A 26,672-nucleotide genomic window follows, 5' to 3' on the forward strand; every position below is an offset into this window, starting at 1 on the left:
GGTATTATGAGCATATTTATTGTTTTACCATTGAACAACGTTCTTATGCCACGAGTTATGTTCTGCCTTTTACCATTGGCCATATATGCATGCCAACTTAAACATAGGAAATACCATAAGAAATATCTGTCTTTTTTCGAGGAAAGTATTATTCTCAGCAAGCCTACATATGGGGTTTTAACTGAGACAATGGCGGTCAATCAGAATGGGAAGACGTGAAATTGGAATTTCAGGGTTAATGATCTCCCACCTGAAAGGAGGCAATATTATAATTTCACTAGTAACCTTCTATATCAACACTTAACATGCCACACACACAATTTCGTTAACCACTAAAGTAAATGGGTTAACAACATGACTATTTACCTAGGCTATTTTGTCAAACATCTGATATATGAAAATTTATTGTCAAAAATAAAAGTTGGAGCTCATTTCATCAAAATAAAAATCTTTCAAATACCAACATGACTATTTACTCGAAATTTTATTATAACTACAATAATCCTAGGTAATATAATTTCTAAATGGTTTTAAAATGGTTTAACTCGCCGCCAAATCAGAAATTTGTTGACTTTTAGATGAACCAAGTTTACCTAACCCAATGGTAGGATTTGAAACCTATTTGCCATTCGACAAGAAAAAATTGAAGTTAGGGAGTGACTTAAGTTAAATTGCACTATACCGAATAATAAAATGACAGTTCAACTTAGGACGCATAAGCAGTACTTAAATATATATCTACAATATATTCTTTTTCGCGTTTGTCTATCTACATTACTTATTATTGAATAACCTGTATCTCATTTCTGCCAACAAATAATGTGCATATTAATCAATCAACACTTTTCTCACTCTTTGAAATTGACGAACCGCGTTCCATTCTAAAGGGGTTAGTGACCATTTAGTTTGCATGGACTCACCATTCAAAAAACTGAGCCCTGTTTATATTTCAAGGTTACTAGACAATAATGCCAATGCATGATCTTGAAAACTTGCAAGACCATCACTGACGCCTCCTTTGATACAGTGAAAAACCAACAAGGGCAGACATTAGAAATGTCCATAGAACCTGCCCACGGTATCAAATAAAGAGATCAACAAAAACAAGAGTTACAATGAGCTCGAAAGTCGCTAAGAACTTCGGAAACACCTTCCTTCTCAAAAAAGGGTCTTTTACTTTTTTGATTCATTGAAAGATTAATATATCTGGATAAAATGTTTGTCCAAGTATATCAATTTTTCAATGAACATAAAAAATGAAAGTGCTTATTTAGAAAAGAGGGAATAGTGTTTTGGGAGTACCGTATTTATAGCAAGCCACCTCTCAAGCCTTCTAATCCTTGATTGCATCTCCTCAATAGCCCCTTCAATTGGAGAGACTCCCCTACTTGGTGATGATTCTGAAGGAGAGCTGCACCCCTGATCATTCCAACAAAACTGACACTAAATGATAATGTGCAAAAATAAACAAAAATTGCTTCACAAATGCAGAAACGAGAGGTTTAGTACGACCAGGAATGCATTAACTTTTTTATCAAAGTAATCGTCCAATGTTTTGAATAGAAAAAAGATCCTAGGAAGGCTGTATTACCCCTCATGTTCCAGATACAGTATACATCTGACTTTATTATTATTCGATACAATATTATGCATCAAATATCAAGCTTCAAGTTTTTGAAGCAACAGCTATGCACCTAACCTATATATACAAAGATATACATATACATACATATAAAGACATGGATATTGGTGCACTGATAAACTAAATTACTTCAAGGCATATGTCGATCTTCATCAGTTGAAATATGTGTGAATCCAATACAACTACTATAAATGAAAAACCAGACTAGTCTCTACCATGACCGAACTTTAAAATCTGAATTCCACAAGTTGCTGCATTTTAGGTATGAGGTTTATACAATGTATGCACAAAGAAAATGGGTAACATAAATGGCTAATATTAAATGGTGCCCCAGAAAGATACACTAATATCTAGTCAAAGAGGAAAGGTATACCTGAGATTGAATAAATTCAATAATCTCTAGCAGCCTTGCTGATTGCTGAGAGTTAATCCCACCAGAAGTTCTTTCTATTGTTGGTAGTCTTTCTAAAATTATTTCAAGATAACTCTACCAAAATAATGAACAAGAATAATAATAAGTTGACCACCATCCAGATATATCCAGCCCTAGCATTATGCACAAAAGGGGAAAAGGAACTAAAATAAAACAAGTTGAACCTTAGTTGTATATGAGCCATCCAATTCAAGCATTGAACCCGCTGCTGCCACTGCATCTTTATTAACACCCTTGATCTGAATATATGGGCCAGGGACATCTTGTAGATGATCAACCTCAATTAGAATCTATGGGACAAAATGAGACAAGAATTTTAACAGCAAGTTAAACTAATTAACAGAAATAAGCCTGGAGATGATCTTGACAAGTGAACATCCTTCTGTGCAATAATATAATGATATATCTTACTGCACAGAAGTACTCCGATCAGGAGAGTTTTACATTCAGGGAAGAAGGAAGTCAAGAACAAACTCCTTTCAGCCTTGTAACTCATATAAATAAATTAAATACTATTATTTTGGGTCAAATTTAAGCCATAAGATTTATCGTGTGACCTTTCCATCCTGATAGATGAATGCAGAGGCTTCAATGTAAGCAACTGCCTGATACCTGACAGAAAAGTGGTACCAATTAATAGATGAATAACAATAATACTACACAGATACACAAACTTCATAAAAAATAAAAGATAAAAAGAAAATATCTACAAGAGGTAATATTGTTGGGACAAACATAGCATAAACCGAATAAGGAATTAAATAGAGTTAAGAATTGAGAGAAAGAGTAGTTCTAGTATACTCCTGAGCAATATCTATTCTAAGGAATAGCATTAATACTAAAAATCGTTCTCATTTTCCCTCAATGTCACCTGTCAGTTTGTCCATGCTAATTGAGAAAGCATGGTGGGCAAAACAAACACCATAGCCCATTAAAGAAACCAGCCTTCATTTTGAGGAGTTATTGCTAAATTTATCTGCTTTCTCCCCTCTTACTATTTCATTCCCAAGTTAGTTTATGTGATGCACGATAATGTGAAATGCATGCTTGAGAAACACATTTTAACTTCAAATTTTCGAAAAGGTAGGCAACAAATATTAGCGATAATTACGTATCTATCATTTAATTCAAGATAAATACGGAGGACATCCACAAAGGAGTTACCAGTTACTACCATACAATTGTTAGTTATTCTAGAACCAATTGCATCTCTAACACCATAACGAACTCCTCAAGACATAGTGATAGTACAGTCTTGTATAGTTGTATACACCAAAGATATATAGATAGAGAAGATTTTCTTGCATTAAAAATGTGGCTTACCCAAGATTAAGAAGACCAGCAACTGTACTAATGCCAATATCAAAATCCACTTTAGGCTGAATGATGAAGTTTCCTTCTCTAATAGGCTGCCAAGTACACCACAATATGCTTCATTTTCAAATAAAATAAACCAGAAAAACTGCAAAAGTATCATAAATTGATATATAAATATGTGAACTATATCAGCAAGCAAATAGAGAAGAAACAAAATATTCTCAACCTCACGTATCAGCAAGGCAAATCTTCCTTCACATATTCTGACTCGAATACAATCACTTTCTGTCAACTGCCCATTAGAAGGGATCCCAGGCAGCCTTATATAAATATCAATAAATTTCTGAACAGAACTGCAAAATTTTGCTCGGTCAAGAATTGCAAGAATATCTTGATATGCTACCTGTTGTTTGTTGTTATCTTTAGTATCAATGTTTGAACAAACCTTGTCACCCAATATAATTTACAGGTTAAGATAAATTCTTACTTTCTTGTTACTCTTCAACACAAACAATGAACTCTCAGGAGAAAGCACAGGATCAAAGTCATTTCGAATTTTAAGCTGCAAATCAGCATTAAACAAATGTATCATCACCATTAAGTAAAATCATCCAGCTCTATATTGCTGCTCTAGTACCAGTGATCATGCATAGAAAAATATTACAACCATAGTATTTCTTAAGATTTTACACAAGTACATTGTAAATCAGGCATGAATTAGTATGTGTAAATCAGGCATGAATTAGTACAGTACTTGGCGTTAAGAGGGAAATCATTAAATAATCATTTAAACCATCATTCCAGAGAGAGAGAGAGAGAGAGAGAGAGAGAGAGAGAGAGAGAGAGAGAGCATGCTATCAACTAACGTGTGCATGAACGAGATGAGGTTCAATGTACTGCTGGAACATTGGAAACACCGTCATCATGATCTCATTCTGGGAAATAAAACAACCCACTCTACTCTTATCCCTTTGAACTCGTGAAAGCAAATGTGAATGAACTCCTCCTACCTGTTTTCAATAAGGAAATCAAAATGGAAGTTACTACAAATTTCTTAGCCCTAACAAATACGGATTCAAATATTAATGGATAATAGAAAAAAGATGGATGGACTCATGCTTACAACAGCAATCCAAAAATCAAGTGATACTCGGATATCAGGATGCAAAGCATAGACACCTTCAAAAATTATCTGGTAAGAAATAGATTAGCTCTCAGTAAACACAACAGAAAAGAAACTGAACAAACTAGCATAATATTAACTAGCAACTATGTTCGGAAATATTTGGACATACAAACTAAGATATATATATTTGTTGAGTACTTGTGCATATATGTACTTCGCTTTTCAAGTGTCCTGTAGTTGTGAGAAAACAGGGAACATGTAAAAAGTGGATATGGGTTTTCAGAAGTTAAGCACAAATGTTCAAGAAAGGTAGGCGATAGCAATTCCGTGTCACATTAATCCCTTTATTAGCATGTCAATATTCAGACCAGCACTCATTTCAAAATCTTCTACACCATTTGTGCATATTTAAATGCATATATGTAAAAGAAAATGTAATCAAGAAATTATCAAAACGTTGGGAAACTAGTTTATGACTGACCACTCCACAATCTTCTGAAACTTCAAGTTCCTTGAAGCCACTCCGAGCACCACTTTCCAAGTCAAATATTGGTACTTTTGTTCTTCGGCCTTTTCTTATGTCACTAATATTCTGCAAGGAACTACCTATAAGTACACTATACAGTGGCTGAAAAGTATCCAGAACCCTTTACTATATAGCATTTAAATAAAATGATATCCTTTATTTTGGCAAACAGACTATCTATATATATTACCATCTTATTTAAAGAAAGAAAAAGAGAGGAAAATTTCAAAGCTTCACAGTTATGCAAAATATAACATTCAAATAACTTTCACATTATGCATAAGTCATAACATGAATTTTATCAGCAATGTTACTTGTGCTCTGCTTGACTTTTAACTTTTTGAGGGGAAAAAAATATTTTAGTGAATTAGCAAATGAACTTTTTTCACAAACAAAATAGTTAAAAGCACAACACATAAATGGTTCAGTGAAAGACTTATATGATAACAAACATGCATAAAGTAATCACTCAAGACTAACATAAATACTCATTTACAAGAATATTCAAGGCTATTTCTGATAACAATGACAACTTCTACACCCTCTCTCATGTCTGCGGCAGCTCACTGAGCTCCCACTACTCATTACAGTTACAGCAGACAACTCAAAAAAAGTGGAGATTTCAGAAACCACTTCCAGTTGGCTAGTGGATCATAGGACCCTTTTGACAATTCCTCTTCCACAATCTGTGGCTTAGTTGAACCATGTTGAGTGGCTTGAAGTCCACTTGGGTACCATTCTGTCCCACTAAGCAGTGTGGACATAGATGTTTCCTCATGGGTCAATTGGAGCAGAGTCTTGATCTAGCACCAACATTGAGATTTTTACCCAAAAAAGTACATATGTCCTAAAGGTAGCAATAGAGATAATCAAAACAGGGTAGAATTCCATATTTTAGTGAACACTGAAATCATTGATATCCCATTTACAATTACAAAGGTCATTTTTCAAATCTAGATAAACATCAGAAAAAGGAAGTGAGAATAAATTTACTTCAATAGACTGGTATGTATTCATCAGACTTGAAAGAATGACCTCTGTAATTTTTAAATGGAATAACGGGGTCCAATGTTCTTTACAATCTGGATTTGCACAATCTTTCGATAACCAAAACTACTGCTATTTCTTAGAGGTTTTAATGTCTCAGTGGTAGATCAAGACTTTGCTCCACCTGACCCATACAGACATATACATCCACACTGCTCACCTGGGACAAAATGGCAGTCCAGTGCACTTCCAGCAACTCAATGTAGTCCAACCAGATCATGAGGAGGATGAGGATCTGTCATAAGGGACATCCAACTGAGATTCGGCTTCCGAAGTTTCCACTTGTAGGCATCTACTATTAGGAGTTTTGCGTAGTTTGGTGAGCAGCCAGACATTGGAGAGGGTGTGGAAAAGATCAGAGTTATTAGAAATAAGTCTTGAATTTTAGTGTTCTTCCATTCAACTATATGTAAAAGTCCTATGAATAAACTTTTGTGAATGGTGAATTATTCATAAAAGAAGAGTGAGAATTCATGTTAGTCTTGAGTGATTACTTTATTTTTATTTGTCATTATCTTATAAGGGTGCGGCCCTTCCCCGGATCCTGCGTTAACGCAAGATGCTTGTACACCAGCCCTTGTATTATCTTATAAGGGTCTCACTAAAATCATCATTCATGGCCCATGATTTCAATTATTTTATTTGAAAACAAACTGTTAGTTACACTGATGTATTATTTTTTTGTTAAAAGGTTAAAGTCAGTGGACAATTAAATTTATTAATAAATTCATGTTATGACTTGTGCATAATCTGAAAATTATTAGGATGTTACACAAGAACAAATAACCCAATAAAATACATATTAGCTATTCAGTTACTTCACCTTTGATAGCAAAGATAAGTCAAGAGAGCTGAAGTCATCATATTTGAAATCCTTTACTTGTTTATAATAGCTTTCCAGGGATAACACTTCACATCCAATAATATTCGCCATTTTATGAGCCAAACTAGTCTTTCCAGAACCACTTGGACCTCCTGCAATGCATAACTGCCCTCAGAGTCAATAATTTTTTGAAAACAGCAGCTGTTAGATGTATGAATGGTATTTGCACATCATCAATTGATTTGACAATGTTCAATGGAGCAGAACCAAAATATGAAGCAGAAGAAAAAGAGAAAGTTGCATTATGTGTATGAGAAGAGTACAAATGAATATGTAACCATAGAGTAATATGTGTTACTCATAATTAAAAATGAGAATACTTTAAGAACATTTCAGAAACAACAATGAAGATTTACCAACAAGTACTGTTAGAATTTCAGACAAACCATTAATGTGTTTTTTATGTTTAATAGTATCAAGAGTGAAAGGAAAATAGGGTGACTGAATTACAGCAAAGGAAGGTTCTCAAACATAAAAATAGTTGTGCTCTTGCTTTATCCAGAACTCAAGATTGATTTTTGAGAAACAAGTATTCAGAGCAAGATAAAAACACATACATCATAACTTATGTAAGCTACAACATGTTACGGAACTAATGTCAGCATCTGATAAACTAACTAGGTATCGTCAATAAGATAATACCTAAATTGACCTAGATTATTTTTATCCAGAAAAACCTCAGATTATTCATTATTAACATATCACTTTCAGATTCTGAAAGCAATCACATATTTACAAGGGTTCCACGTATTCTGCATATTCCAAAATGCCTCGTCTAGATGTTTTACACAAATATATAATTTTTTATTCTGATTTTCTGAGTGCAGCTAGTTGTATGCATTGTTCCATGTGGCATGAAAGACAGCAATATATGTAGGAAGAATGTTTGTAAGGGTAAATGAACACACACACACACACACACACACACACATAAAAAGGAGAAAGGATATGGTATTAGGAAAAATCCATGTTACCAATTCCAACTATGACTGGGAAACCTTTATTTTCCAACAAAGCCTGAAACAAGATAAATAGGAAGCTAGGATTCAATCAAACATATAATATTGAATTTATAAGGAATTGTAATCTTCAGAACATAAGGCTCTAAAGTAATTCCACGCTTTTCCTTACTTGTATGGCTTGAACAGCCAAAAGCAATCCCCTATCCAGGTCATATGACTCAGGCATTGGAGCAAGCCTAATGGTATCCCTGAAAGATGAAGGATCTGTGGTTGCTTCATGAGAGAAGTCTCAATTTAAAAGAAACCTTATGTAGATATGAGAACCAGTCAAAAGATATATAAAAAAGACTTTAGACATTAGACTATATCCTCCCATTTGAGGAAAAATACCTAGGACTGAGTTGTCAGGGTGGGAAGAATCTGAAGATATGAAATGCCATGTTGCCATAACAGGTTCCATTTTAGATTTTGTTGGGGACCGAGTCCATGGCTGAGACAAATCCTCCAATCCCGTAACAAGGTCAGGAGTCACGCGAATTGGTTTTGGTGCAATGATTGCAGTGTCTTGACTTCCAGGCACAGATGTATTAGTCACCAGTGGTGGTGTATTAAGGCGAGGAACACCTGTAAGTGGTAAAAAGAAAACAATATCAGGTTCAGAATGAGTCAGATCATCAAGGAAATTGAGCTTCTTCTTATCTTGATAATTAATATAATCTACTTTTGTTAAGCTATGCTTAGCCAATTGGCTCATTATCCTCAAAACAATTATCCTATTCGAGCAGTCATCAGCATATATAACAAGAAATAATATCAAACAATAAAAAATAACTCGATTAATTGAGAAGTAATAGAGTGCAAAAAGACAAAGTCAAAGTGCATCCAAATCCAACCTTTTTTATCCAGGATCATCTCAAGATATGATTTAGTAATCCAAGGTCCATTGATACCAAGCCTCATTGCTTCTGTTCCAACAGTCTGCAGAAAATTATTTTCCCCCCTCTTTTAGATAAGTAACTCAGCATATTATTAATAAAAAAATGCATAATTAGAGTAGGCAGCAAGGATATACATAGAAATCCCTAGCCAAACAAGGTTCTTAATATAAAGTGAAAGAGAAGGTAAGAAAAGATATAGTATGGATGATAGGGAGCTGTCCTAAAAATGACAATAGGAGAAGATATATCTGCTAGAAAGCTCTTAAGTAATTTGAAGCCTAGATGGCTAAGATTTACAAGATAAAACAAAATTAAGAGCCTCGGAAACTCTTGATAGATCCCAGGAAAATCATGCTCAAAATGTTCAAGCTCAACAATGAACAATAAATGCAGGTTAAGAAGATTGCATTTTGAAAGGGAATATGACCAAGAGTCGTAAAGAAAAAAGGCCGAATACCTTCCTATTAGTTCCTCTCATCACCATGAATGTCTCATCAAGGGCATCAATGGTTTCAAAAGACACCAAAACCTTGCCATTATCAACAGTTGTGGATGAGCGTTTATAACTAACGACAACTGTGTATCCAAGAGCCAACAATCCACCCAATGTCATTCGTCCAACCTGCCACCATTATAATCAGAAAAGAACCCAAAAAAAATTCTAAAAGAAGAGCATTTTCATTTTCTATTCCAATAACAACACATTTCTGATGGAAAAAGACAAAAGAGCCATAATTTGAGGTACATTAGAAGTTTTACCTAGAGTACAAGGCATCTAAGACTAAATAAAATATTTTCTTCAGCCTTATTAGCAGGCAAAAGATTTCAAGTTTCTTTCTAGTTCAGACAAAATATTTTACTTGAGCTTTAATAGAGTGAACTGAGTAAGAGCCTAAAAGAGATCAAAATCAGTTGAAGCTAATCTGTTAGGCGGTTAAAGTAAGTGCCATCTAGGATAGAGTGATAGACTTCATATATAACTTAAGCATGAAACGTCTCTTTTACCCCTTGAACTAGCTTTCTGAACAAGCTACTCCTCTATGCATATAAGCACTGAACTGTGCTCAAGCTCACTAGTGATTCAAAAATCAAAATACACAATTCATATTCTTCTCTGTTTAACACTATTAGGCTTAATAGCACAAAATACCTTGTGGTCAAAGCTTCCAAGTTTTCTTCTAATTCTGAAAACAACCAAACACCATTACCAAAGCACATAGTTCAAGATACCTCCCAAAAACATATTTCCTATCGTACCTAAAACAAATACAAAGATGCTTCTGTTGCCCCAGTCAGTTGGACTGCAGTCACTCTCACAATATACACATATACATTTATATGGGATTAGCAAGTCAATTACTACTTTTTTTTTCTCATCTTGTCTACAGGCCTTGAGGGGCACTATTATAACTTCCACAAACCTCATTGTATGTTTGAAAAGATCGACTAGGAGTGAAATTCCAAACCCTCTTATTTAACACAAGTCTTCGGTAGCAATTAGCAGTTTTAAACTACAACTACACTACTACAGAGATAGAGTCCTTTACAGATATATCTTTTAACTAGATACACCGCACTAATGTTTATTATTGTTTTATTATAGGAAAAGCATAAGATGAGAAAAACTGAAAATAGTCATACCTCAAACTCTGCTTTAGGCCTGATAATAAAATTTTTGTCAACAATCCTCTGGTCACCAAGTGATAAATAATATCTAATTCCAGACTGCCGCACTTTGATCCAATCATTTATCCTTGCTTCTTCACTAGTGGAAGGTGGTCTAAGGTACATTTCAATACAACTGAAAGCAAGACATATACTCTAGTTTAAATTTTAAAATCTCTCGTCTAAGAAACAGTGAGATAAAAATGAAACTAATGACGAATACAATCTTTTTATTCCAACATCTGAAACACTCACTTATCTGTTTGGGATTCATTCCCTTGAAAGGCAGTACTTGAATATCCCTCTGGAGACTGTCACAAAATATAAAATTTAGTCAAACCATAACATTCTATAGTTGCTGAAAACTATATTCAATTCGAGACAAAATTAACGGAGTGCCATTTTTTTGGTTTTTTATGAAGAGAGAAGAGAGAGGGGGGGGGGGGGGCTCAAGGAGAAATCGAAGAAGCAAACTATAAAGGGGCATGCACATAGTTAAATAAACCATGCTTGCTTTATATCAATATCAACAACTAAAAGAGAACTTAATGCCAATAAAACCTTCCTCTCTCAGCTTCCATTTCTGCTCATTTATGGTGAAATAACTACGGAACAGACCATAAAATAATAGCTAATTTCTAATATGGGGCATGGACAATTGAAAAATTAGGAAATCAACAGTGTTAATTTTACGGAGAGTAAATTACCATTTCTACCCATAAAAGTTGAAAACGCTGACATATCTACCCATAGAAGATAAAAATTACCATTTGTACCCATAAAAAATTGATTTTGCAAGCAAAATTACCCAAACCCTAAATAATTACATAAAATTCCCAAACTACCCTTGGTGAGTCTCATCCTCTTCATCTTCATCTAAACCGTGAACCCCATTGCTGCAGTACCCTCCCCTTTTCGCACTCTCTCTCTCTTCCTTCTACTCTATCTTCTTTAATCGTCCCTCTCTCTTTCTCTCCTCCCTCTTCGCACTTTTCTCCTTCCTCTTCTTTCCCTATTGATGTCTCTCTCATCTCTGTCGTTCTTCTCTCTCTTTTGTGTATTAATGGTGGTTCCTCCTTTTGCTGTCGCGAGCTTCATCTTCTCCTCCCCTCCTCTTTTTCTTCTTCTTCTTCGGGAGGTTTTTGGCTTCAGGAAGTAGCAATTGAGTTCTCTATTTTCTGCAACCACAACTTCTTCAACGTTGAGTCCTTCCTTTTTCAAATGTCGTATTTTTGTCTTCTTCTCTCGGCGTCGCTGCTCTTTTCTCCTCCTAGCGATGCGTTTTCGTCATCTCCTCCCAGCGTCGCCAAAATCGAATTAATGTTCTGTGTTATTTGCAACGGCAATAGTGATCTTGAATCTGAGAAATTGACAATTTTTGGTGAAGGTTCTAAGAAATTAGGGTTTTATTTTGAATCTATGCATGTTCTATTCTTCAATTTGATCTGAGTTTGTTCTTTTTTGTGATTTTGAAGAGGATAGTGGCTGGGCTATGTTGATGTTCAAGAGAGAGAGAGAGAGAGAGAGAGAGAGAGAGAGAGAGAGAGAGAGAGAGAGAGAGAGAGAGAGAGAGAGAGAGTAGGAAGGGAGATGATGCTACGGCAGTGGTGGTTTAGGTGCTGCAGATAGTGAGTGAGGGTGGGTGCGTGCGTGAGAGAAGAGAAGGGGGTAGTTTGAGGATTTTATGTAATTATTTAGGGTTTGGGTAATTTTACTTGCGAAATCAATTTTTTATGGGTACAAATGGTAATTTTTATCTTCTATGGGTAGATATGTCAGCGTTTTCAACTTTTATGGGTAGAAATGGTAATTTACTCTTTTACGGAATCTAACAATACACAATCCAATTAGACAATTAACCAGCTAGATAAAGAACAGAAGAAAATGGCTGCACGCTTCACAAGGTTCCCGCCATTGTAGGAACTAGGTAAGGAACATTTGAACAAAAAGGCTAATGTTTTGAGCTCCTTTTCACCAGGGTCACTTGTCCCTTTTTATTTTAAAAAGTCAAAGGATGCATGTGGTGTATGATGTATGAGTACCAGGTGAAAAATTCAAGCAATTGATGGTCTTCCAATGTACATGGAAGGAAAAATGAAAATAGACAGACTGGAAATGAAGCAAAGAGAAAACTCAAATTCATACAGGAAGACATGCATCAGTAAAAACTTCATCAACGAAAAACATACCTCACTTCTGCATTTAACCTTGTAGATTGCCTCTCTAAATGATGATACAAAACTGTTGTTAATTCTGATCTGCCAAAAAAAGGCAGAGGAAGTAAAAGCATTAGTGGCAAAAAAAATGGAAGTTAGAACATGAAAGGGACCAACCTGTGCATGATGAAGATCTGGCTCAATATGCTTCCTAAATAATGGAAAAATGCTGTCTATAAGGCTATCCAGTGAACAAGAATCTCCAATGTCATAGCGAACTTTAGAAAGCAGACTAAAATGAACACCGCCAACCTGTCATATCAAAAGCAAATGGCATGCATTAATTGAAATTCATAAGCAACTTATTGCTTAACAAAGGCCATAAAGTTATTATAATGCTAGAAATTACCACAGCAACTCGAATATCCAGTAAAGAACGCAGTTTTGCATGTAATGCATATGTTCCATCAACTATTATCTGAAACCAATGACAATAAATAAATAATTAAATAAATAAATAAAGGAACTCCTTAAAAGGACAAAATGAGCTTTGCGTACCACACCAGATGCAGTACTCTTTATAGCTTTATAGCCAACACGTCTCTTTTGCTGATAATCAAACACTGGGACTAATGTATCATCACCTTTTATCAAATCCTGATTGAAATAGATAAGCCAATCAACAAAGTATCAAATGATAAGGGGAAAAATCTTTGAACAAAGAAAGAACAGCAGCTTTCCTGCTAGCAGCATAAGAGTATAAAATTAAATTCTAAATAATTGATGTTCAATACATAAGCTAATCAGTTTCAGCACAAAAGAAAACAGCCATATAATCTCCACCAACACTCTTAACATGAAATTTGCTAAAACATTTCTATGAAATCCATTTTTTCTTATTCTTGTTCTTCTCTTTCTCTTTTCTGATTTGTCTAGTGTTTGTCAGATCTCAATAAGAATATAGCTTGAAAAGGCTAAACGTAAAGCATAAAACTCAAGGATTTAGTAGAAGGTCAGCCTTGCAAATTCATTAAAGCCATCTACAAGATAATAATTATGTAACAATAGACCAGCATTTGAGACATGCTCAAGAGAAACAAATGCATACCTCAAGATTCTTGATCAAGCTCGTGAAATCTATAAAATCCAGATCACCCCCTTCATCAACTCCATCACGATAATTCTCCATTGATATAACAGTACAACCAATAACGGATGCCACCTTTTCTGCTAAGCTTCAAGAACAATGAGAAGCAACAATTAAGAGGAAACTGAACAACACACACCTTAGTTCACTTCAACAGAACACATCCAAAGCAATAAATTGACAGCAATATCAATACCTTGTTTTTCCAGAGCCACTAGGACCACCAATTCCAACCGTAACAAGGCCTTCCTTTTTCTCACGTAGTTCTTGGATAGATTTTACCAGTAAATAATAGCCATGATCAAAAGACTGCACAATTTGACATCCGTATCTTAGCAACACACTCCACAATTTCATGAATCAGTAAAATTAAGAGTATGCTTGGTTTCTACTTTCATTTCCTATTTTCACTTTCAATGTTTTCGATTTTTTTAAAGATCGTGCAAAGAGGTCCTTAAGCTGCGGAAGTTCAGCTATAGGATGATCAGCAACGATAGTTAACTTTTTCCAGCTATTACGTATAGTTACCGATACGTACAATTACCATATGCCGGAAAAAAAATTCACTCAACCTTTAAAATTAAACTTCGAACCCTAAAATTGAAGTGAAGAAACGGATAAATGTCAACATATTTTTGTACACACTAAGTTCAATTTCATCCAAATTGCAATCCGCAAGGCAGAGCTGCGAAGCAGAGTCAATTCACTATCGGCGAGAAACGATAAAATACAGAATTAGGTAATCAAACGCAACAAAAAATAAAAGAAATTACAAAACAACAGAAGATGAAGATGCATGTATATGTTACCACATGGAGTGGGAGAGATTGCAGGATGGAGGAAGTTGAAGGTTGCTGCTGGTAGAAATCGCGTCCTCCTTCGTGGAACACTCGCTGAATAACTTCATCATCCATTCTTCTTCGTTCTTCGTTGTTGCTTGCGAGTTGCGAGAGAGGAATCAACCAACCACTGTGTAGTGTGATGTGATGGATAGGTGCGAGTGTGTGAAAAAATATATATTTATTTTGCGGTTGGTGCGAGAATAATCTAAATCTTAAATATTATAATTTCCTCGTTTCTTTTTTTTTTTTTTTTTAAACTGATATGTTGAGTGTGCTTGGAATTTCAGTTTTGGGTGAGTGAGCGTGCCCTTCTCTCCCACCTTCTTCTGCACGTCTTTGCTTATTACTTGCTACATGCTTCTCATTTTCACTTACTCGCATCTTTTTAAGTTCGATACATTAGTAATTAGTTAATTACATACCGGAATTCCGAATTCCTTCTCACTTTTGTGTAGTTCGTCCTGCCTTTCTTCTATTGCACGGTTTAGGCGGGGAAGAAAAGAATGGACAGAGAAGCAGATGGAAAAATAGGAATTCACTTTTTTTTTCTTTTTTTTTTCGAGAAAAGGTGTTGCAGTATTGCATTGCACTAAATAATGAACTAACGGCCAAAAATCACCAAAATTGAATTATGAAAAAGAAAAAACTATTATGTTTATAAAAAATTTTACATGTATTTGTATATATTTATATTTTTTTTATAATTTTTAATATATATTATATATAAATAATTACTTTTTTATACGGAATATGGTTATAATTTAAAATACATATTAAAAGATACTGTTAGAATATAATTAGGATCAATTAGGATCAATTAGCATTATTTAGCATATCTGAATATTTATTATAAGATATTACGTCTTTATTATTTTGATTCCCTTAGTACTTATAAATATCGTTCTATATTGTATCATTCTACACAACTTGAACACACTTAATAATATACAAATCCTTTCTCTAGTTTAGTCTCTTGTTTCTAACATGGTATCAGAGCCATGGTATCCTCCTTGAAGAGGATAAGTTCTTTTTCTTCTGGTGAAATCATCATATTTTTCTTCTGTACCATTTTTTTCCTTCTCTTTTGTCAATGCTTTTTTCCGGTAGTTCGCTATCTTTTCAGCAGTTTTTCGGCCACTCTTCCGGTAGTTCTGTCTGCGTTCCCGTCCGGCAGTTCCATCTACTTTCCCGTCCAGCAGTTTCGTCTACTTTCCCGTTCGGCAGTTTCGTTTGCGTTTCCTTCCGACAGTTTCATTTGCGTTTCTTTCTATCAGGTCCATATGCACTTCCTTCAGACAGCGGCTGTTCCATCTGCGCTTCTTTCAGACAGCGGCAGTTCCATCTGCGCTTCCTTCAGACAAGCGGCAGTTCCATCTGCACTTCCTTCCGGTAGTTCCGTCTGCACCCGTTTTATCAATTTATGCAGTTTTTTTCTCTTTATTTCGTTGTTTTAAATATGTTTCAAACTCAAGTTGTCACTTGAGTTTGAGGGGAGATGTTAGAATATAATTAGGATCAATTAGGATCAATTAGCATTATTTAGCATATCTGAATATTTATTATAAGATGTTACGTCTTTATTATTTCGATTCTCTTAGTACTTATAAATACCGTTCTATATTGTATCATTCTACACAACTTGAACACACTCAATAATATAGAAATCATTTCTCTAGTTTAGTCTCTTGTTTCTAACAGATACATATATTTATATCAATTATTCTCCATATACAAGCTATTTTACCATACAATTCTATACAAGTTGTTCTTGTGTGAGTAACCTGGGCGTAACTCGGTTTTTGGGAGTCGATGCCGAGCTGTTGCCTCCAACACCAAGCTTATAGGCTAGGAAGATCCGAGCTCTTCGTCCAGAGAGATATCACGTCACGGAGAGTATGAACAAAAAGGCACTCGATGCTTAAGTTAGTATTGTGAACTCAGTATATCCTTTGAGGATAAAATATTATACCTTTATAGGTGGAGTAGAACAGGCGGTTATGCTTCTGTTAATCATCTAAATTAAAGAGCGGTTATTACACTACAAGAAAAAAGGCCTATGGCCACGCTTTTGTGAGGGTGGTGCTTGAATAGAGATTTGGCCACGTCTTTTATTTGCTACGCTTCAAAAGCGTGGCGAAAAGGGTCAATGGCCACGCTTTTATGAGGGTGGCAGTTGATGCGAGATTTAGCCACGTTTTTTTCTGCTACGCTTTAGAGAGATTTCGGCACGCTTTTAAAGCGTGGCAACAGAATTTTGTTATTGTGGCGTTTAAAAAGCGTAGCCGTTTCCTACAAGCCTTTTGGCACGCTTCAAAAGCGTGGCCAAAAGGTTCCCTCAGAAAAAAATTAAAAATGCTCGTATACCCTTCAAATTAAAATGTTTGAGTCTTGTAACTTAAAAATTTTGACATTAAAGACTAAAAAGCTCGTATACTACCCTTAAGAAGCTCGTATACTACCCTTCGTTCAAAGACCCTAATCCCTAACTCCTCCTTCTTCAAACATTAAGCCCTAACTCCTGCGACGACGACACTCCTGCAACGACGAACCATTCCTGCGACGACGACACTCCGACGAAGAACTACTCCGACGATACTTTGTGAAGAACGTAGCTGCGCTCGCAATGCCTCCGCCGGCAATCCCTCTTCCGGCACCCCTAACCCTCATTCTGCGGTGACTCTCTAGCGGTGACTTCCTCTGCTCAGTTGCCGTCGCAAAACCGCCGTCGATGCTCCCTTTGCCGTCGCTCCCTTCCCTTTCTGCAAACCCCTAACTCCTTTGGCGCCGCTCCCTTCCTGCTTAGCTTTGGAAGAAACTAGACTCTCCAGGCATTCATCGATCTTAGCTTCTTGCTTCTTTGTAAGTCCTGTTCTTATTCCTTTCTTTTATTTCTTTTCCTATTTCACGCTTTTTGTAAAAGATTTGAAAAGAACTAGGGGACAATTTTTTATACTTCCAAAATAAGGGTTGTTCTCGTAACTAGAATAAGTGCAATGAGAAGTATTGGAAATTTGTTAATAGGGTTTTGGCTATTCACTTTTGGATTGCCAGGTTATTCTTGGATACGGACATGGTGTTTTGCACAAAACAGATCCAAGATACACATGCCAGAGGGAGTTTACTTTGAAGCATTTGCCAAATGATCCATATTTCCAGCTGGTAATTGTTTATTTCCTAATGTCAATATTATTTCCTAGGGGAGTTAATGAGCCAACAAATGTTGTAACTAACCTTCCAAATGGCAAGTTAGGGGGAGGGGTGGGATTCTCATGATTGAGGTGAGTGAGAAGGATATTTAGGGTGCAGGAGATGGTGAGGGAATCATTTAATCTGTTGGAATAGGAGAATCAACTCTCTGGAAAGCTTGATACTATCACAGTATCTTTCATTTTTCTCAAATTTTATAGTTTAGGAGGCCACACTGGTTTTAATTTAAATCTTAGTTTCTGCTACTGTTTTGTCTCTTTTCCCCATTTAGATACCATTTGTTATATTTAGTTTCGTCAAAATCTAATTTGACTGTCACGCTTTCAGGTGTCAAAAATAAAAGAGGTTGCATTGTGCCTCCTATTCTCACCAAGTTTGGCAAGGTAATGTTGTGCTTGTTATCTTTTGATAAACATTCTGATACAAGGTGGTCTATGCTTTGGTAGTGAATGGTCTATTGGTAATCAATAAGCATTCCCATAGAATAATGAATTTAAAGTGCTTTGTTAACCTTTTGGAAACTTTTAATTCAATGGCATCACTCCACCATTCTTGGTAATTTCATTTCTAAAGTTTCTTAGTTTAAAAGAAAGAGGTAATATAGATTTAAATGATGGAGAGCTGTAGCAACCATGCAGTTCTGTTTTTGTTCCATTGTATTTACTTTGCTTATTTCTTGCCCCACACGATTGATCCTTGAATCTGGATAACACTGGTTCAGATTTTAGTTTTGTTCTATCTGGGTTCTATTTATGCTTTTTCTTATATATATATATATATATTGAATAAACTATCATTTGAATGTTATGCGGCGGGACATTTTGTTGTAGATTTCCACAGTTTAATTGATGAACCATATATAGCTGTACTCTTTGCTATCTTGCTATTAAGGTCATTTTTCCTTTTATAGTGATTAAATTTTAGATATTCTATGGTGGTAGGTTAAAAACCCCTAGACTCTCCAGACATTCATCGATCTTAGCTTCTTGCTTCTTTGTAAGTCCTATTCTTATTCCTTTCTTTTATTTCTTTTCCTATTTCGCACTTTCAGTCATCGATTTTCCTATTTATTTTCCTATGGTTAAACAGGATTTGAAAAAGTTTTAAAACTTATGAAGAATATGCGTGGACTTACCCACTGATGAAGAACGCATCACAGGGTAGGTATAATGTCTTTTGGAAACCCTGTTATGTTTATTGGATTTGATGAAATAGAATTCTGTATTTGATTGAAGTTTAATTTAAGTAGCAAGTCTCTGTAATCAAACTGGTGCATATGAGTTGGTTATGGCTGTGTTGTGTTGAATGTGTTAGTTGAATTGATTTATTTTTTTGGTTAATATTATTTTTGGGTGCTATGGAATTATATAATAGAATAGAACTGATGTTATTAAACTCTGAATTAATTTATTTTTGTGTTATGTTGAATTGAAAAGCTGCATTCCTCTTGAAAGTTAAAACCAAGTTAATACTATTGTTTTAACTCTTTCCTAGCAGTCAATAGGCATTCGGTTTAAATATGCATGTAATGTTGTTACAAAGAATTTGATCCTTGTTACTTAGCTAGCCTAAAATATGTTTTGTTTTGTTACTTAAGTTCACAACTATAACAGGTTTTGGGATCACGTTTCTGTGTCTGAAATGGGAAAATCCTTGGTTTTTCAGTTGCTGCCTCTGCATTTTTTTATTTTTTAACATATCCTTTTGCTTTCTTTTTCTCTAATGTATGTGTTTTTTGAAGCCTCACAAACTTTAATTTCAAGTTTCAAGCTTTTTTTCCTTTAGGGAGAGGAGAGAGAGGAGAGGAGAGGAGAGGTTGTTTAGACTAGAATTGAATACCCCTTCTTATTTCTTTCTTTTTCATTTAAAAAAAATGTTTTTGAAGTAGTTGGTATTAAATATGATGCCTTTTAAATTAGTTTCTTTTTAGCTTCTTTTATAAAGTAAGGATTTCTGGGACTTCTGATAAACCCATATTTTATGATATATTTTGTGCTTAGTTTGAGTGATTTATTCAATCCTTCACCCACTTATTCATATTAATTGCATGGTTTTACTTTCCCTTCCTTATTATGTGATGTATGTGAAAAACATGTTTTCTATGCTTTAAAATTAATTATTTTAATTACCTTTATTTCCATTAGATGCCGTGATTAGTGTGTTGAGTAGTTTCAGATCTTCTAAGGCAGGAATGACTTAAAGAATGAAAAAGGAAACATACAAAGATGGCAGGAAAGCACAAAACGGAGTTTCTAAAGAAACTGGCATCCACGCGATCGCATGGGCGACGCGGACGCATGCCAAGCGCGAATCAACAGTGACGCGGCCGCATGACTGACGCGACCGCGCGCCCTAAGCAAAACACATATGACGCGGCCGCATGACTGACGCGACCGCGTGACAAGAAAAGCTCCGAATGACGCGACCGCGTGACCCACGCGGACGCGTGATAGAGGCCACGCACCAGAAATTGTAGAAAACGCTTCCAGCGATTTCTGAAGCCCTTTTTGGCCCAAATCCAAGTCCAGAAGGCATAGACCAGAGGTTATAAAGTGTGGAAATGCATCCATTCAGAGGGAGCTCGCCAATTTAGTTGCTTTCCATGATTTAGGTTAGTCTTGAGAGAGGCTCTCCCCTCTCTCTCTTAGGATTTAGGACTTCTCTTAGTTTTAGGAGTAACTCTCAATCCCAGGTTCTTTATTTTTATTTATTTTTCCAATTTAGCTTATGCACTCTTCCATGTTACATATAATTTTCTTAATTAACGTTATTTGAGGTATTCCAGTTTATGATTGCTTTCTTTAATTCATGTTATTGTTGCTTTATATCTGAAGGCATTTTTATTCCAGCAAATTTACTTTTTCCCCTTTTGGTTTTGGTTAAGAAATCAGTAACTCAGGACTTATCTTATCTCAACATAATTGATAACTGTTATCTTTGCTAATTGAATTGAACTTCAAAAATCCCAACCTTTTCTTAGGAAATAAATAGGATTCGAAGATCAAGCTAATTAGTCCCTTGACTTTCCTTTGCTTTAGTAAAGGTTAACTAAGTGGAATTAAGATTCGACTTTCATTGTTATTGATAAGGATAACTAAGTCTGGACTTCCAATTTCTCATACCTTGTCCAAAAGTTTGCTTTACAGTATTTATTTATTTTTAATTGCCATTTAAATTATTTGTCATATTTGTTCCTCACTCTTGAAATCCCAAATCTACAATCTCCATAACCAATAATAAGAACATACTTCCCTGCAGTTCCTTGAGAAGACGACCCGAGGTTTGAATACTTCGGTTAACAATTTATTTAGGGTTTGTTACTTGTGACAACCAAAACGTTTGTACGAAGGGATTTCTGTCGGTTTAGAGACTATATCTACAACGTGACTGTTTTTATGAAATTCTTTACTGGCAAAAATCTCTAACGTCAAAATGGCGCCGTTGCCGGGGAACTGCTAACGTGTGCCTTATTATTGGTTTTTGTAAATATTTTTCTTTTACTTGTTTATTTATTTCTGTTTTTCCTTTTTAATTTTACTTGCTACTATGAACTCTCACCCTTCTCACTTTGAGTTTGGTTCTAACTTTGTTGAAGAAAATAGAAGTTACAGCAGGAATATGTATCAAGGTCAGACCAATCAAGGATGGATGGAGCCAAGAGGATCTAATAAACCCTTTAGGCAACAACACCCTCCAAGATATCATGGACAACGACCATTCTACAATGCATACCCAGCTGATAGATATGGTGGACGACCTTGCAACTACCAACAAGCCCCACCCCGTGCCTATAGACCATCCTCTCAACATAACCTCGAACCACCACACTCACAAGCTTCTCTTCACCATTCGCCACCACATGATCCCTATTTACCCCAGTTCCAATCCAATCACTCCCAAGAACCACCACTTCCCTATGTGTCATGTCCAAATCCATCACCCCGAGAATCAGAGGTTCGCCTCAAGGAATCAGTAAACAAACTTCAAACAACCATTCGACAACTGGAGCAAGCAGTAATTCAATTAGCTTCTAGACGTTCGAATATTCAGGGACCAACCACAGCCCCGTGTGGACAATCTAACAAAGAGCGTAGCATGAAGAAAATACTAGAAACTCCAATGGACAAGACAGAGAATGAATTCGTACTAGAACAGGTGGAAGAAGCTGTCAGTATGCAAGAAGAAGAGTTGGTTGAAGATCTAGTAGACGCTGAACCTCCATGGGAATTCAGAGCTGAGGAGAACTCCGTCAAGGACATTACAATTGATGCTAAGGGGGACAGTACACAATCCCCAAGGTAGGTCTTTTATGAAGAACTAGACGGAATAACCCAGGACACAAATTCCCTTGATGATGATAGTCACAAGTCAAGTTCGCTTAGTGATGAACTTGCATCCGCAAGTGAATTCTCTGAGATCGAAGAATCTTCCCCAAATAAATACGAAGATGATGCAGAGGTAGATTTCTCTCAACCTCCAATCTATGACTCGAGTGATGAGGAAGACACAGAAGACTTTGACCAGGACACAGATACATTTGAAGAACCTTGCAAAGAAGTGGAGGAATTCACAGAAGAGCACAAGGGAGTAGAACTTACAGAACCACCGGAAACACCTTCCCCAAGGCCATTACCACCCAATACAAGCTTCAAGTGGGTACAATCCTTAACTTTTAACTTTACTTTTTCACTTGAATACGGTTTGCTTGAAACAGATGGCCAGCTTAGAGCTCTCTGCAGCTTTAAGAGTAAGAGGGAAATGGCTCGTGCTCAGAGCTGGTGCACAAGGTTCAATAAGGTTCCACGCTTCAACTCGAAGTGCTCGGATTGGTATCAATTTCAATTGAATGGATCTCGGAAAATTTTTGGTCACTAGGGTGAGAATCTACTTTCTAAACCGCCCGGATGAAAAAATATAGATCAAGACGGAGGCGGATTTAACAGCAAAGTTTGGGATCCTGGAATCTATTCCGACATTCGTCATTTCGGGAGCCTAAAAATTTGTTTGAAGCTGCTCAGGAGCTTTACCTGCCTAGTTTGGGACCCCGGAGGCTATTGGCATTCCAAGCATTGGTGGAGATTTTTGGATGAATTTAAACATAAGCCACCATAACAGGAAGCTCTTCCAATGTCCAACTTAAGGACTTTAACTAAAAGTGCTAGGTGGGAGACAACCCACCATGGTATGATCGTTCATTTTTCAATTTTTATTTCGTTTTGCTTGTTTTCAAGTTTTATTTTATTTTATAATATTGAACCTGGAACTTTGCATCGCATTCATATTAATCATTGCATTTTGCATATTGCATAAAAAAAGGGGTGCGCGACGCGACTGCATCACTCATGCGATCGCGTCATATTGCGAAAAACACTACCCACGCGACCGCGGCATCCATGCGGCCGCGTGACCTGGAGATCGGCGTAAACATCCAAACGCCCAGAAAGTTGGGCTGGAATTGTGCGGCCATTATGCGTTTTGCACAAAATGCCCACGCGATCACATGCCCCATGCGACTGCGTCACTTGCGCACAACCAATCCCACGCGACCGCGTGAGCGACGCGATCGCGTCGCATCGATTGCACAACGCTCCAAAAGGAGACAGAGAGTTGCACGGAAACGACGCTGGATTTGTGCGTTTCGCACAAATTCCAGCGACGCGATCGCATGTCCCGGGCGATCGCGTCATTCAATCTTTTTTTGCCCTCCATGCGATCGTATCACCCATGCGATCGCGTCACCCCCCATTTCGCTCCAGCCACGCGACCGCGTGCCCCACGCGGCCGCGTGGATTCAAATTTATAACCTCCAACCACGCGAACCCTATCAGTCGCGCCCCCCCTGAAACCTTCTCCTCCCTCTCTCCCCCTCCAATCCAACCACCACCCTCCAGCCACCATCACCGCCACCCCCAGACGCCGCCAACCTCCCAGACGCCGCCGCCACCGACCCCCCTTCCTCCTCCCCCTTCTTTCTTCTTCCTTCTCTTTCTTCCCCCCCTCTCCACCACTGCCCACCTCGCAACCACCCACTGCCGCCGCCCATCCCAGCTGCGCCACCCCCAGCCGCCACACACACACCTACCCCTTCCCTTCCCCTCTTACCCCCTACCCCATTAGCCAACCCTTCTCTCCCCCTGCCCCGAACAGCCATGCCACCACCGCCAGCCACTGCACCAGATGCCGTCACCACCACCCCCAGCCCCCTTTCTGCCCACTCTCCTTATTCGGCCTACCAGGTTCCGACGAACGCCACCCTTCTATCCTTAGTCGTTATTTCATTATTTTCTGTTTATGTTCATGTCTAGGCTAGTTAGATATGCATGTTGTAGTGGATTTTAGGTTGTTAGGTAGCCTCGGATGTGGTTAGTGGATTTAGGCCTGTTTGCTTGCACTGTTCATGTTTCTGTTTTATCCAATTTGCAATTCTGCTGTTGCTGTGATGTTTGTAATGTTCATATGCTGTGATTTCTTGTTTTATGCTGCTCTTTACACTGAATTTGCATGTTTATATTCCTTATATGTAATTGCAAGCTTTAATCTTAATTCATATGAACTATTCGATTGCTGTTTTTTTTCCGGGACAATCCAATTTTAGCTGGAATGCTGCCCAAATTTCTGTAAAATGTTTTCATTCATGTTTTGGTTTTGGCATTTTGAATTATGATTTCCTCTGCTTTACCCAAACCCATTCATGAATGCCAGGCATGCATTCTTATTCTCTTTGATTTCCTGGTTTATATATTGCATTTTTTATGTTTGATTCCAATTTTTGCTTTCTCTATATCTATTTGAATCAGCATCAATCTGTTTTCCTTGTTTGGTTATGAGTTACTTATAGTCCCTACCTGTGAATCCTTGTTACTTGGAATATTTTCATTATGCCACTTACTTTAACCCACTTTTCACTAACCCCCTAATTTTAACTTTCTAAACACTTTTTCAGTTCTAACCAAACTAACCTTTTAAAAATCTTTTTTCTGGTTTTTCACTTTCTTTTAACCCTCTAACCATGGCATAATGATAATTTTTCTATTTGACCTGCCTTCTATTACATTTTGGATTGTGAATTTTTTCTTTCAAACTTTTAACTCCTATACAATCCTTGATGCACATTTCCTTAACTCATTTACCTCATTCTAATTCTCCTTTGCCACTTTGTGTTTCTTTTGACTATTTGCCTATTTGTTTTCCTATTTTTTTATATATATCCTGGTTCTCTGTTTTTCAGGATGTCAGATACCCATAGAAAGGGAAAAGGAAAGGCTGCCACTAGCAAACGTAAAAGAGGAGAATCATCTATGTCTATCATAGATCTCATGCATGATGCCTCCTGGTGGGAGAAATATTTCACCCCGCAGGAGAAGGCCGACCAGCTGCTCCCTGCTAATGACCCAGTAAAGTTTGCAAACCGATACTGTGAGCTGAAGTATCCGGTATTTGCAAACTCCAGGAACCTATACCTAGAAAGGACCTTGAAGATCCCAGAAGAACTCCAGCAATACACCTCTGACCAGATCAAACAAAGAGGCTGGTTCTTCCTGGAGAGACCCCTGACTGAGGTCAATGCATCTTGGGTTAGAGAATTCTACTAGAATTACTTCAAGACCTCCCTAGATGCAGTGAACCTCAGAGGAAAGCAGATTCTGGTTACTGAAGAGGCAATAGAAGAGGTTCTGAAGCTTCTGCCTAAATCTGATCAGCCAGATGGTTATTAGAAAGCTGAGGAAGACATAAGTTTTCTAAAGTTTGATTGGGATGCAGTCAAGGAGAGGATTGCCCTTAACCCGACAGTTCCTTGGATTATGGGTGATGAGCGGATAATTTATACGCTTTTTGGCATTGTTTTTAGTATGTTTTTAGTAGGATCTAGTTACTTTTAGGGATGTTTTCATTAGTTTTTATGTTAAATTCACATTTCTGGACTTTACTATGAGTTTGTGTGTTTTTCTGTGATTTCAGGTATTTTCTGGCTGAAATTGAGGGACTTGAGCAAAAATCAGATTTAGAGATTGAAAAAGGACTGCTGATGTTGTTGGATTCTGACCTCCCTGTACTCAAAGTGGATTTTCTGGAGCTACAGAACTCGAAATGGCGCGTTTCCAATTGCGTTGGAAAGTAGACATCCAGGGCTTTCCAGCAATATATAATAGTCCATACTTTGGCTAAGAATAGATGACGTAAACTGGCATTCAACGCCAGCCTTCTGCCCAAATCTGGCATCCAGCGCCAGAAAAGGATCCAAAACCAGAGTTGAACGCCCAAACTGGCACAGAAACTGGCGTTCAACTCCACAAATGGCCTCTGCACATGCAACACTCAGGCTCAGCCCAAGCACACACCAAGTGGGCCCCGGAAGTGGATTTATGCATAAATTACTTACTCATGTAAACCCTAGTAGCTAGTTTATTATAAATAGGACCTTTTACAATTGTATTAGGCATCTTTTGATCATCTTAGGATCTTAGGATCATCTTTGAACGCATTGTTCTTAGATCAAGGGGGCTGGCCATCTCGGCCATGCCTGGACCTTCACTTATGTATTTTCAACGGTAGAGTTTCTGCACTCCATAGATTAAGGTGTGGAGCTCTGCTGTTCCTCAAAGATTAATGCAAAGTACTTCTGTCTTCTATTCAATTCTTCTTATTTCTCTTCTAAGATATCCATTCGCTCCCAAGAACATGATGAAGGTGATGATTATGTGTGACGTTCATCATCCTTCTCCCTTATGAACGCGTGCCTGACAAACACTTCTGTTCTACATGAATTAAGCTAGAATGAGT

General features: G+C 37.0%; 1 protein-coding gene and 1 long non-coding RNA gene across 4 annotated transcripts; both read right to left on the reverse strand.

The window, feature by feature from the left end:
* Nucleotides 1–657: 657 nt before the first annotated feature.
* LOC112742003 (uncharacterized) lies at nucleotides 658–15,247 on the reverse strand. 3 transcript variants are annotated; one of them, XR_003813478.2, is made up of 26 exons: nucleotides 14,652–15,247; nucleotides 14,039–14,151; nucleotides 13,804–13,930; nucleotides 13,254–13,352; nucleotides 13,105–13,173; nucleotides 12,873–13,007; nucleotides 12,729–12,797; nucleotides 10,795–10,850; nucleotides 10,516–10,675; nucleotides 9,332–9,496; nucleotides 8,830–8,914; nucleotides 8,327–8,560; nucleotides 8,106–8,200; nucleotides 7,949–7,991; nucleotides 6,915–7,066; nucleotides 5,000–5,110; nucleotides 4,516–4,584; nucleotides 4,259–4,402; nucleotides 3,880–3,954; nucleotides 3,619–3,795; nucleotides 3,399–3,537; nucleotides 2,633–2,687; nucleotides 2,240–2,365; nucleotides 2,016–2,129; nucleotides 1,303–1,419; nucleotides 658–1,069 (listed from the first exon to the last, which is right to left on the reverse strand). XR_003813478.2 is itself a non-coding variant. In XM_025791214.3 (26 exons), the coding sequence occupies exons 1-26, from the start codon at nucleotides 14,754–14,756 to the stop codon at nucleotides 1,004–1,006; spliced, it is 2,847 nt and encodes a 948-aa protein (XP_025646999.1). In that variant the 5' UTR covers nucleotides 14,757–15,247; the 3' UTR covers nucleotides 658–1,003. The 3 variants fall into 3 exon arrangements, 2 of the variants coding, with proteins under 2 accessions (XP_025646999.1, XP_072070180.1); XM_025791214.3 differs by having other exon boundaries at nucleotides 3,399–3,484; XM_072214079.1 differs by having other exon boundaries at nucleotides 3,399–3,484; nucleotides 13,804–13,922; nucleotides 14,652–15,244.
* On the reverse strand, nucleotides 5,473–6,387 carry LOC112742005 (uncharacterized). Its single transcript, XR_011870871.1, has 2 exons — nucleotides 6,252–6,387; nucleotides 5,473–5,847 (listed from the first exon to the last, which is right to left on the reverse strand). It is a non-coding gene; the product is annotated as an uncharacterized lncRNA (long non-coding RNA).
* Nucleotides 15,248–26,672: the final 11,425 nt, after the last annotated feature.

The sequence above is a fragment of the Arachis hypogaea genome, chromosome 14 (genome assembly GCF_003086295.3).
Source record: "Arachis hypogaea cultivar Tifrunner chromosome 14, arahy.Tifrunner.gnm2.J5K5, whole genome shotgun sequence".
Taxonomy (NCBI): Eukaryota; Viridiplantae; Streptophyta; class Magnoliopsida; order Fabales; family Fabaceae; genus Arachis; species Arachis hypogaea.

Bases quoted from the DNA above. Each gene is read 5' to 3' on its own strand.
- LOC112742003 (XM_025791214.3), bottom strand. From the start codon at position 14,756: ATGGATGATGAAGTTATTCAGCGAGTGTTCCACGAAGGAGGACGCGAT. The intron at 13,353-13,803 runs GTATGCATTTGT...TATTTCAATCAG, and splicing joins GCTTGATCAAGAATCTTGAG to GATTTGATAAAAGGTGATGA. The intron at 3,485-3,618 runs GTTGAGAATATT...TGTACTTGGCAG, and splicing joins TTGCCTTGCTGATACGTGAG to CCTATTAGAGAAGGAAACTT.